Here is a 13,196-nt window from a genome sequence, read left to right as displayed (position 1 = left end):
ATAGGAAGTTAATAGGCTACTGGTCCTGAGGCCCTTATAAGCCTAGTGAAGAATTTAGCCCATGTTCCGACAAGTCAGCACCTGATGCCCCTGTCCAGCAGGGACACAGGTGGAATCCCAGGAGTGTATTTTCTGTTCCCCATCAAGTAATCTAGGTTGAACTTAAAAAGGGTTAATGAGGTACTCTGCTTGACATCGAGAGGGAGTCTATTCCACAGAAGGGGCGTGGGACACAAATTTGTCCCACCAACAAGTCCTATTGATGTCACAGACCAGGCTGAGGTCACACATGTGGGTTATTCGAGTGGAGCTTGACTTACAGATGTGCAGCAGTCCCGTCAAGGTGGTGTCTGAGATTGCTTTGTATGCCAGCCAGAGGTCACCTCTGAGGAGTCTGTATGAGACTGAGTAGTCTATCTGTGTGGGGTAGATGTTTGAGTCCCTGGATCCTCCTGGTGAGGAACCTCTGCTGTCTGTCCAGCTGCTGTATATGCTTTGTGAGGTACATGCCGAAAAGGGCGTTGTACTCAATAATGGGTCTTAAAATGGAAGAATACAGGGATGTTATGACCTCCTTGTCCCTAGATGAGATACCCTTCCTAATAAGGTAGGCCATGCAGAAAGCTTTCAGTCCAGTGGCGGCAATATGGTTGTCAAAAGTCAGTTTGGTATCAACCTGGGTGCCCAAGTCCCTCACGACTGATTGCGTGCTTAGGACCTCGTGATTAATGTGATAATTTGTGGGGATGTCACTCTCCCCAAAGTGGATAATGATGCATTTTTTGGCATTCAGTTTGAGGCCATGTTTCTGGCACCAGTCATTTGTTTGAGTGAGACCCTCTTGGAGGATGTTCATATCACTAGGGGAATTGATGACTGTGCCCAGCATGTAGCCATAGCCCACTGGATTTGGCCTGCATATCTGTAAAGTATATCCCAAACAAGAGTGGCCCCCGGATCAGTCCCTGGAATACGCCGCTCAGTATGGGTCTACTGCTTGAGGTGGCTTCCCCTATTTTGACTAGGTGGGTTCTATCACTGAGCCAGTTTGCTACCCGTCTGGTAGCACATGGATTGATGCCTAGTTGAGAGTGTATCTGTTATACCCGAGTGGAGAATAGTATTGAAGGTTTTGCCCGGGCCAAGGTAGAGACAATGTGCACAGTCTTCTCCTCATCCGTGGCTTTGACCGTCTCAAAGAAGTTGACCAAATTTAACAGGCATGACCTCCCCTTGAAGAAACCAAACTGTGTGGGATTGAGTGTTTGGAGGTTGTCAATGTCCTTGTTAATGAGGTCCATGATGATCGTTCCATGGCCTTGCAGTTGAGGCTAGTTAGGCTGATGGGTCTACAATTTCCAAGAGCAGTGGAAAGGGATGACAGTGGCTGTCCTCCACTCAACTGGGTCGAATCCAGTACTCAGGCTTTGGTTGAATAGGGTGCCTAATGGTGCTGCAAGTTCCTGCCTGAGTACATGTAGGATGCAGCCTGGGATGTTATCGGGTCCCAAGGAGGCTGTGTTTTTTGCTTTTGAGATGGCAGTGATGACTTGCTGTCCAGAGATAAGGGGTGCAGGTGCTGGGGTTGTTCTGATTTACTGATGAGGGGGACAGAGGGGTGAAGTTTTTGCTGAACCTGTCTGCCAGCAGGTTGGCTTATATCTATAGCGTTTGTGTATGTGGTGTCCTTGTCTATCATTTCTGAGCAGATCTGAGTGCTTCCTTTGAGACTGCGGACATATGTGAAAAAGGCCTTATGATGGTCTTTAGTAGATGTGGCCAGTATGGACTCTTAAGTTTGCTTAGCTTTGGAGGATTTCATTAGTGCTTTTACTTGCTTGTTCAGGCTAAGGAGAGATTGCTTCCAGTTAGGCACGTGCTCCTTCTTGGTCCTGGACAGAAAACGTTCCTTTTATTATAGAGTTTATTGCAGATATCCACAAGACAGGTTTACTCTTCCTTCAGGAGGATGATTTTGTACTGTCTGGTATTCCTGATTCCATGCAGCTATATAAATGCTTGTATAGTACTTTAGTGTAGGTTTTGACATTGTGCCAGTTCATACAGAAGGGAGAGGGGTCTTTGAAGCTGTTTATACCTTCCCTCAGGAGTTTGTATTCAGCTTTGGAGAAGTTTTTATGTTTGGCCCTAGCGGGGGGGGGGGGGGGGGCTGGGACAGATGGTGACTTTGAAAGTGACCACTTTGTGGTCGGATCTTATAAGGGAGGATGACACTGTAGGAATGCTGCAGCGGTTACTCATGTTGGTTAATACCAAGTCCAAGTTATTATCACCTCTTGTAGGGGTGTCTACCAGCTGGTCCAAGGCATTTGCATTGCTGAAATCATGGAATCTCTGGGTATTTGTGTTTTGGCATGTGTAGTTCTTCCAATCTATGGTTGGATATTTAAAGTTGCCCAGGATCAGGGTAAAGGGTTGAATCTTGATAGATTCAAAGAGGTCCAGATAAGTGGAGTGGGCATCTTGAGTCAAAGTTGGAAGCCTGTAGCTAGCTATGATTTGAATAGGGATCTTGTCAATGGTTAACTGCACCTGGAGTGTCTCCTGTGCGTCATACTGTTTGACCAGCCTGGAAGCGTCTGTGCTTAATATATATTGAAACTCCACCTCCTTTTGCTTTGCTGCCCACGATTTGGGGTCTGAGTGTATGATAAGATGAGTAACCTGGTATGGCTGGGGTTCTCTCCGCAGCTTTGAACCAGGTTTTTGTAACTGCACAAATGTCAGCATCTTCCAGGGTTAAGAATACTTGCAATGAATGCAGTTTCATGTTTAGACTCCTAGCGTGTGTAGCAGCATGATCGTTACTTTGTCTTTTGATTAAATTTTCATGTTGGTAGTTTTGACCTCATGGCATTGCCTAATAAAGGCACAATGGGGGAGGCAAGAGCCTTTGCCAGAAGCCTGAAGCCCAAGGGAGACAGATGCAGGTCATCTCTGGCAAAGCATTGTGATCTGTTAAGCACATCTTCCCAGGCTGTCAGGTACTGGATCCCCTTGGAATGACACCAGAAACTAAGCCAATTGTTAGTCCATCATTTTCTGTTTGTTTTGAGGCATCATTCTAGGTGATGGTAGAATGCTACTTAAGGCTAGGGACATACCTGCCTGGGACACATATTCAGCGAGCTTCATAATCTCTCTCTCCATATAGTGCAGGGAGGTATGTCACAAGTCATTTACACCAACACGGACTATGACAGAGTCATAGCAGTACCTTTTGCTGAGAGACTTGAGTGCATGTGTGATATGGTGGATTCTGGCACCTGACAAACAACTAATGTGACTTTCTCCTTATCCAGCCTGGTGAGGGGCACTGTCTCACAATGGAGTCTCCGATGACTAATATGTTGGGTTTATGGTTGGGCCTTGGTGGCTGTGAGACAAAGGTGTATGGACTATGTGTGTGGTGGGCTGTGGAGTTCACGTGCTTTTTTGCCTTGGAGGTCTCTTATGTGGGTATGTTTTTGTTGAGGACCTCCGCATATGTGGGTCTGTGTTGTGTAGGTGTGGATGGTGTTTGAGGTGTGGTGTCTGTGTTGACAGCCTTCTCCATGCCAGATATATTGGCTTGTGGGGGAGAGACCATAAACTCTAGGTTCTTAAAGTAATTGCATCTATCACAAATTGTGTTCATAGGTGGTAGCAGTAGAGTATTCCATGCACATGAGGCAGTTGCTACACTGTCAGGATGCCCATATCAACCAGACTGGCAGGAGAAACTGTAAGAAATTGTCTGTCCATATTTGTCAGAATCTGTGGGAAAGAGGCAAAGAGAGCTAAGGGGGTAAAGGGTGGAAGGTCTAAGATGAGTACTACTAGGTGATCACACAAGTGCCAGTAAGGAACACTTTGTAGCTGGAATACCTCGCAGTGGGTAAAAACAGTGCAGCTGTGATGTGCAAACCATCCCAAGCATGGGGTTTAAATACCACAAAAAATAGAAGATTCCAGTAACACAGAAATCTAGCCAGTCCTGTTTGCCCCTGCTCTCTTTATCAAACAACTTGTGCCAGACAAGGTCCAGGCAGCCCTGCTACTCACTAGCAGTGCAGTGCAGATATGATTAGCTATAAGACCCAGATAAAAATTATAGGCAAGTGCAAATGCAGTAAAATAAGTGAAAATAAATGAAAAAGCCTTAGACTAGTCTTGTAGCCTCAGGAATTTTGTAAAATTTTCAGAGGTGATGCACCTCAGCAGAGCCTGGTTCAAACAAGCCCAAACCAGCTCAAACGCGAGGTTTAAATGCCACAAAACTAGAAGATTCGAGTAACACAAATCTAGCCAATCCTGCTAGCCCCTACTTTCTTTACCAGTCAGCTTGTGCTAGAAAAGGTCCAGGCAGCCTTGCTACTCTCACTAGCAAAGAAGAAAGGCCCCTACCAACACAAGATGGCTGCCAGTACACAGAGGGGCCAACACAAGATGGTTGCCAGAAAGACAGAAGGCAAACACAAAATGATTGCCAGAAACACAGAAGGCAAACACAAGATGGTTGCCAGAAACACAGAAGGCAAACACAACATGGTTGCCAGAAACACAGAAGGCAAACACAAGATGGTTGCCAGAAACACAGAAGGCAAACACAAGATGGCTGCCAGAAACACAGAAGGCAAACACAAGATGATTGCCAGAAATACAGAAGGCAAAAACAGACAGTTCTGGAAGCTACAAACCTGTATCCAGACTATGCTTCTCAATTTAAGGGTTAACGCAATAAAACTCTCAGAAAAGCACAGATTGAATTCTGTGTTTGTCTGTAAGTGGTTACCGTATGGAAAAATACAGTTAAACAGTAATAAAATGCAGTTAAACAGTAATGAATTGCAGTAAATATCAATGAAATACAGTTAAACAGTAATGAAATGCAATTAATCAGTAAATTGCTTTAAAAGAGTGCAAATGTGATCAATTAGTTCTAAGCCATAGATAAGTGATACGCAAGTGCAATTGCAATAAAATAAGTGAAAATAAATGAAAAAAAAGCACTTAGGTTGGTCTTGGATTCTCAAGACATTTTGTAAAAATGTTTCACATTCACGTGGTGTTCTTCAGTCTTTATTCCTATACCCTTTTTAGTAACCCCTTTCTTTTGTAATACTTCCATTCCGGCAGAGAAACACTTCTTCACAGTATTTTGTTTGTAATACTTTCACACTGTTTATGACTCGGTTGAATTTCTTGTAATGTTATCTGTGCATTGCTGCAGTAAATACAAGTCAGTACCTTCCCATTTTTCCTGATAAACCAGCCTATTAACATTAGTAGAGCTCATATTTTACTCCACTTAAATTCTATTCCTTGTCATTCTGTTAGAAACTGGTCCTTAGCGCGTTTGTATCACGTTTTGTCACTTTATATACTTTCATGCAGCTTTGTCCTAACTGATCCCTTATTAGAAACAATATTGCTCCCTCCCTAAGAAATAGGATGTTAACTTTATACATGTTTTTACAAACCAGTAGAGATTGAAGCCATGTATAAACAGCAGTTTAACATTTCCTTCATTCCCCCCTAATCAGACTTTCACTCTGATTTACACCTTTTCATCAGAGAACAGCTGTTTTAAATCACTGATCTGTTTGTATGGGAGCATGTCAATGCAGCGACAGCGCATCTGCTGAATGCTGGTAACTAAAACATTTTCTCACAGTCAGTGGAATACATATATATATATATATATATATATATATATGTGTGTGTGTGTGTGTGTGTGTGTGTGTGTATATATATATATATATATATATATATATATATATATATATATATATATATATATATTCCCTCAAGGTTCAGCAAGGGTTGTTTCAGCAGGCTTTTTTGATTTACTGGCATTTGATGGATTTGTTGTTGATATATCAACATGCTTCTGTTTATTTCACTTGCCTGCAGCATTCTGTTTTTGAAGCTGTTCCTCTATTCTGTTTTGCTAGATAGCTGAGTTGTCTCCATTCTTTTCGCATTAATTTTATCTTTCATTAGATATTTCAAGTGATATAGATATTTTCAAAAGGTCAGACTCTACTATTCTGACAAAGCAACTCTACCCTCTTGCAGTCAAGTACTATCATGGGCAGCAATTTGCATTCCAACAGCATTGGAAACAGGTCAGTGTGCAGCCTGAGAATCCCCTATTTTGAAGCCTGAAATGGAATGTGACTTTAACCAAGCAATATACAAATTTTAAATTAAGCAGTTTTCTCACTCATAGATACTTCTCAGTTGTTTTAAAATATATTCCAGTTTGCATCTTTTACATTTTAATTGTACCAGTCTTGCCCATACGTACATACATACCCCCTGTATTTATGCTCTGTTGGTCAGTGTTTCCAATGCATTAATTTTTGAGTCTTGATATCTAGCCTGCTTTCAGTCAACATACTTGCCTCATTAAATTTGTATGCATTCCTAAACCTAGTGCATGTATTACCAGAACTCACGTCATACAATATTGCCTACTGGTTTCCATCCCGTAATATATTGGTTTCCTTTTTATGTTCATCATTCACTTTCTACCTTTTACCTCCCTTTCTTCCATCATCATCATAATACCATTATGAATAGCAAGATAACACAGTTCGCATTCAGTTAAATAAGTCTTCAATTTTAAGTAAAATTTAAGGTGCAAGTTGCCATCTGTAGATGTTTTATAAGTGGTTGAGAAAAAGAGATTGTGTAGATATGGAAAATATGTAAAACATATTGCAATTCTAGGTAATAGCAAAATGAGGTTGGGGAGTGTATTTAAATAAGCAGTGCAAAGAAGAGTAAGAGGATAGATCCAGTGATCAAGGATTTGGGAATGCATTTAGGCAGCAATTTGGCTTTTGGCCATCATGTATTTACTGGAGTTAAGTAGGTCTTCTTATGTTGCTTAACTTATAAGCAAATCTATGGCATCTAGATCTAAGGAGTTCATTGTTCTTTGCCTTCATTAGACTAATCATAGGACACAGTACCGTGTTGTATGTGTACCTGATTAGGCATATGCAACAACTGGTGCATCTGCAGTTTTCTCACAAAAAGAATTCATGATGTAGACAACATGTCCTGTGCAGACTGCCTCAAAGCATTATTGTTATACTCGTCTTCTACAGATTGCTGAGTGGTAATCTGTGTTTTGACCTGCATAGTATCCTCTGATCTAAGCTTAATGGACATGATGCACATCCACAAAAACAAATAACATCAGAAACATCTGATCCAGGGACCTAAACCTCATCTGCAACATAAGAGATGCTGGAGGGACAGGTATGCGTCTCAAAGACTACCCCTTTTGTGGAACAGGCATCCTATGCACATGAAGCTGAGTTCTTCCCTGCCCTTATTAAAGTGCAGCTTGAATCATTGGATAGGAAACCATAAATTACCTTTGGTCTGGCACCTAAGTCTCTATTAGGGAGGGGTACCTTGTAAATACTCAACCACTCATGCCCAAGTTGTGTATACTCCCACAAAAAATGTGGTACCAAAACTTGGCTAATAGGTTTGGGAAGCATGGCTAGACTTAAAAATGCATGCTAGCGTCAATAGACTAGTAATCCCCTATGATCTTACAGAAGATCGGCAACGGTAAGGCAAACTTCTGTGTAGAAATGGACATGGTAAAAACTGAATGTAGAGAGAGACCTAGCAGAATATATTTAGTGGTTACAGGAATTTAAAGAAAAACTACACAAGGACTGTAATGTTGCTGTTCCATATGATGGCATAGGCTCTGATTTTTAGCACAAGATGTCCTGGAGAGTTAGATGGGTTTTAGAAAGCCTGGTTAATAACAAAGTGATAGGAGATAATGGAATGCCAGCTGAATTGTTTAATATGTTACATTTTTGCTTCTAATTTGTCTACAAATTTGCAGAAAATAGTTGCTTTTGGATTGAAAAATGTCAAGAGCAGTGCTAAAACATGCTCACATTCTTTAACAGTTGCTTATCTCTCATATGTTAGTAAAGTAATATACAAGCTCAGCATCTCCCTGTATTCATTAAGTCACCCTGGGCTTGACTGGCTTAACCCTTCTTGAGGGGGACTGGTGTACATGTGAAAATTTCAACATTTGTAAATGTCAAATGACATGATAGAAATGTAAACATCATTGTTGGAAGTGACATAGGAGTAAACAGAAACCTACAATGTTTTATCGCGGTATATTTGGGGATTGGGAAATTTGCCCTTTCCCCACTGTAGAGCAATGTCGTAGTTAGAATGTATAATTATCAGGGATTGTGGGGGTGTGAAGGCAGATTGCCTCCTGCAAAAAAGCTGGTTTTAGTGATATTTTTCCTGTTCTGTTTCGATTTTAACATTTGGGATGTTGATGTTATCTCCCAACATTCCAAACATTGATGAACATAAGACATGAAACCAGGGACTGGCAAGGTGTAATGGCTGCAAGACTCTGTAGCCTTAAACATCCGAATCAGTATCTTAGAGGTTGTTTGGCTATTTACCCTTTAGTGGGTTTGCTAGAGCATTGGTCACAGCTTGAATTATTATATTTTGCTAAGTAGTTTCTTCCTCAGCAGTGAGCCTTGGTAGCATTACTTGTTCGTTGACTGAAAATGGTTATATATATATCCCTTTTTGTACTAGTCTACATGCCAGTTCTCACATCATCAAGACCTGTCACTTGCTGGTATTTAACATTCTGAGCTCTTCCATAAAGACTTCAAGTTGTAATGACACAGCTCAGATCTTTTTAGTATTGCACCAAGATAACACCAGTATGAAATTCAGTTCCAGTACTGGTCAGCACTAACACCAAATTTCTTCTTTTTTTTTTTTTATCACCAATCAAAAACCTAAGTAAATTATTATACAGTCATTGTTAATATAGAAGATGCATGTTCAAATACATAACTTCTGTTATCCAGCCTTTGCATGTATACTTAATCGTTTCTTAAACCTGATGGGCTAGCTCCCACATGTGCCACTTGACTTATTCCCTCTAGTACAGCTCTTTTGAGTATGTACTTTTAACTCACAGTGGCTGTGGCTTGAGCCTTTAAAAAAATGAAATTACCACCTTACAGTTCAGATATTCATATATCTGGAACAGTGTTACTAGAAAACTGTAAACGGCAAACTATTCAGGATAAAGTAGTCTTTCTTAGTGGCATTCATTCAGCTTGATGCTTTAAGTGGAATTTTATAAGCCAGAATAAAGGCAGTGAATATTAATTTTGTAACCTTGTGTAAACAGCATATGATGTTTCAGTAACCATTCAAGCAAGGACAGCAGGGTTTTCTTCATACAGCTGTGAGCTTTCATATGAGGGTATGTAGTTTTGTGTGTGTTACCTGAATGTTGAGATATTTCGAGAAATATGAAAATTATTACAATAACGGATACAGTATTCAAGTAATATGCAATAGCTATTTATATGCATTAGACAAAGGGAAGAATATCAATGCAGCTGTGTGTGCCATCATGTTTGCTTTCAGATGAAATCTTCTGATACCTTGTCTTTAGCATGGTTTTGGAATTACACAAATATGAACAAGCAATATTTGACGCCTAGAGGTGTCAGGGTAACTGCAGAAATCCCTGGAGGCATACCTGGCTGTAATGAGTTGGTCTTTTTCTTTTTCAGTCCCTGGATTGACCTAGTTTCATAAATCAAAATTTCTTGCATGATCTCAAACTGTTCTGAATTCAGAGGGCCCTTAGTAATGCTTTTCTTACTTAGTAACAGAATTGAACAAGCCTGCTTAGTTCTAATGTATCAATGTTCTAATGTAGCAGTACTGCAGTTTAACAAAAAGGGCAGTTTGCATAATTTAAAAATCTCTGTTCAAGACCTTTGCCACAAGGTTGTGTACTTGAAGCTTAAAGCTGCTCAGGGGTCTTCGCTCCCAGAAGTGTTCCCAGTTACTATTCTGTTCACTACTACATCTCCAGCAACCTGTAGGCACCTGTGGAAAAATCTTGTTTAATCTTTTAAGGGTTTAATCTCTTAAAGGTATAGAAATAGCTGTGAAGGCATTTCCAGCCAAAAATTCAAAATCATCTTTGTTTTGTGACCTATTTTGTTCACATTTTGTCAGGTATTTGTAACACTGATCTCGTCTCCCGTCCAGCTTGGACCTCTTATTAAGGGTTTGTATTATTGTAGTGGTAGCATTGTAGTAAAACTTTGTACCCACTTCTAATAAACAAATTAATTTTATCAGACTCTGTCCTAGATTCATTAAATTCCGTCATTCTCGGAGTTGCCTCTTTCTCCTCTGCCTGTTTTTTGATACTTCTGCATTCATCCAACAAATCAGTATGGGGTAGGGCAGTTAGCAGTCATCACTCCAGTTTAAACTTGTTCCTGGCTTTACCCAAATTCAAAATATTTCATTAATTACCTGTTTATTAAATTTCTCCCTATAATTATCACCTTAACTTTTTCTTGATTATCTAGGCCAAACTGCTAGAGGAAGGTGTAACAGGAAACAAGGCAAACTGTTGCTTTTTATGATTCTTTTTACTACTTCTGGTGCAAAAGTTTTCCACCAACTACTTTCCTTTTTATTTGCAGTACTATTCCATATACCCAGGCTATACTTTGTATTGCCCTTTTGAATCTCTCCATTTTTTTCATTTGGGTGACTATTGCTACATATGTGAGGTAAATATTGATTTTTAACTGAGTAGCCTCAAGCCATTGTTTTGAAATTCAGGTATGCACCATTCCTCCTCTATCCAGCAGAAGTATTTACTTTCCCATCATACCCCAAGTTTACTACCCTCACAGGTAAGTTGCTTGAGATGCCAATCCAGTGCCTGTCAAAGTTACTCGCGGTGCGTAATAGTACTGCCCAGCTTGTAATCATGGTTTAAAATAGATGTAGGCCTCTATGAAGAAAGTTATGTCATGGTCTCCTCCTTTTGTTAGAACCTCAGCCACTCCTTCCAGAAAGCTGGGATTTGTTCATCTTCCAGAATTCTATAAAAAAAAAAACTTTTCCCCCAAGTGTCACCAACCCCTCCCCTCCTAATGTTCATACTTCAACCAGAAACCCATGTGGCTTGCTGCTTGCTTTTTTTTTTTTTTATCAGTCTTGATTTCTTCCCTTCTATTTTTATGATTAGGTGCATCTTATCCCTCTCCTCAAGTTGTAAAAGATTTATGATCCTCAAATATGTCTTCCTATATGAGACGAGCTATTACTTGATCTCTCTTTCTGTATATATAGCTCTATGTGGTAATTTTTAAAAGATTCTTATAGCTCTTCAGGATCTCTATTTAATGAGCTTCTCAATGTAATTTCCATCCTCACTACTTTTTGTTGATAAAACAAGCCTAGCTACATTTTTGGAGAATTTGGGCTGCAGCCAAATGACATTAATCTAAATCTAAACACTTTATTTTCATCCAACATTATCAAATGGTCTTGCAAGGGCTTTATGGCCTCAGCTAGCTGCCTCTGCTCTTCCGCCTTCAAATTCCATGTCTTCTTTTGCAAACTTATGCTCAGATCTTAAGTCATATTCAGTTGTGTTGCCTGTAGACTACAAACATTTCTTCTGATGTGCTTGAAATCATTTGCTGTGTAGAGAGTACAGTGTTGATGACATCACTACTGACCGCCCATATGTTTTCTCAGATTTTGTAATAACAGCAGCACATTTTTCCTCATCTTCCTTTTTTCTAATCATTTATTGTCCTCTCTCTGTTTTGACATTACCTCTCTCGAATTTGACACATTCCAAATGTTTCAGTAGGTGATGTGTTTTTAAGTGGTTCACCACTGTTGGTTATTGCTGTGCGTGGGTATTTTTATTTAACTTGAAAGTGGTGTCTGTTTACTCTGATTAGTGTAACAAATACAATCCTTTTACATCATAGGAAGGTACACCGAAGAAGAAGAAGAAATTCAGATCTTTAGATGAGGAAGACAGTGGCATTGATATTTATTGTCGTGAGCAAGAGAACAGTGAAGAAAAACCCAAGGTAAGGTGTAGACTGGTGATGAAGATGACTGTGGCCTAATGGCCACCTGTTGGCATTTTTAAAGGACAACAATCTCTCCAGTGCCTGAAAAGGGGGGTGGTTATAATGCAACAAACTGTGATTTGATAAATATTGTTTCATATAATGGAAGTCTGAAACCACGTACTTTCATTGTAAATGGCTTCTGCATTTGTCAAAAACATTTACAACACTGGCTAAGAAATAAGTGAACCTCACTGTAAATGGCTTCTGCATTTGTCAAAAACATTTACAACACTGGCTAAGAAATAAGTGAACCTCATCAAGGTCCTTGGAATTGAAAATGTGAAAGAAGGATGTTGATTTATGTATTAAATACATTTTTGATCTATATTTTCTTATAACGTTCAAGCCTTCAACCCCATTTGGCTTATTCATTCCCCCCAGCATCATAGGACTGTTGTAGAATGAGACAAAAAATAATGGGAGGTTGTGGTCATCATTTGCAGGATGTTGGGAAATGGCATTACTTAATCAGGAGTCCTACTAGAATTAAGAGTGAGCCTGATTTTGGCAAATAAAATAGTTGTATATGGGGGGCGTTTTGCATTTTTTTATCTTTTGATTCGTCAGGTACATTAGAGGAGAAAGCAGAATTCTGAATAGCAAGTGAAATTTGAAATTTGACAGCTTTTTTCCATTCTTGGAAAATTTATATTTGGTTTATATTTTTGTGTAAGTCATTGAGCTATTTTACAGTGGATGGAAGGAGAGGGTTAGGTTCTTAATGTACTACAAAGATGATGTAATACAAGAGATGTGAAGCCTGCCACATAGTTTTCCAGGAGTTTGTACCAGGTTTACTTACCTCGAATGACTATTCATCGAACCAACATAATTGGACGTTCACATTAGTGAATGTTTTTCTCACTGTAAGAAATCACTTAACCAGCATACCTACCTACCTACACACACGCCACAGTACATCAAACCCACCAAAGTAGGGGGTCACCCCCACACACACTTGCATATACTAACGCCAAGTTTGCACAATTAGTGGTGCAAAGGGCAAATTTCTTTGTTGGCCAAGTGACTTCCTTCCCTGGAAAAATGTTTGCTGATGTGAATGTTCGATGAAGGACCAGTCGATGATGGTTTGAGGAATAGCCTTTTGAGGTAGGTAAACTTTGATGAAGTGATATAGACCCGTTTTCCTGCCTGGGAACAGTTAGTATTTGCTCTTAAATG

The 13,196-nt window shown here is 39.9% G+C and overlaps 1 protein-coding gene across 1 annotated transcript in view; it reads left to right on the top strand.

The window, feature by feature from the left end:
• The window catches only part of PDCD11 (programmed cell death 11), a 1,563,481-nt gene that overhangs the window by 1,382,808 nt on the left and 167,477 nt on the right, over positions 1-13,196 (top strand). Inside the window, 1 exon segment of the mRNA XM_044056566.1 lies at positions 11,865-11,969. Within this exon segment, the coding sequence (XP_043912501.1) occupies positions 11,865-11,969 (105 nt within the window).

Source organism: Protopterus annectens, chromosome 14.part0 (assembly GCF_019279795.1).
Source record: "Protopterus annectens isolate FY-2018-M chromosome 14.part0, PAN1.0, whole genome shotgun sequence".
In the NCBI taxonomy this organism is placed as follows: Eukaryota; Metazoa; Chordata; order Ceratodontiformes; family Protopteridae; genus Protopterus; species Protopterus annectens.
Note: the sequence above shows the minus strand (reverse complement) of the source record. Positions and strands in the feature narration are given on the sequence as shown.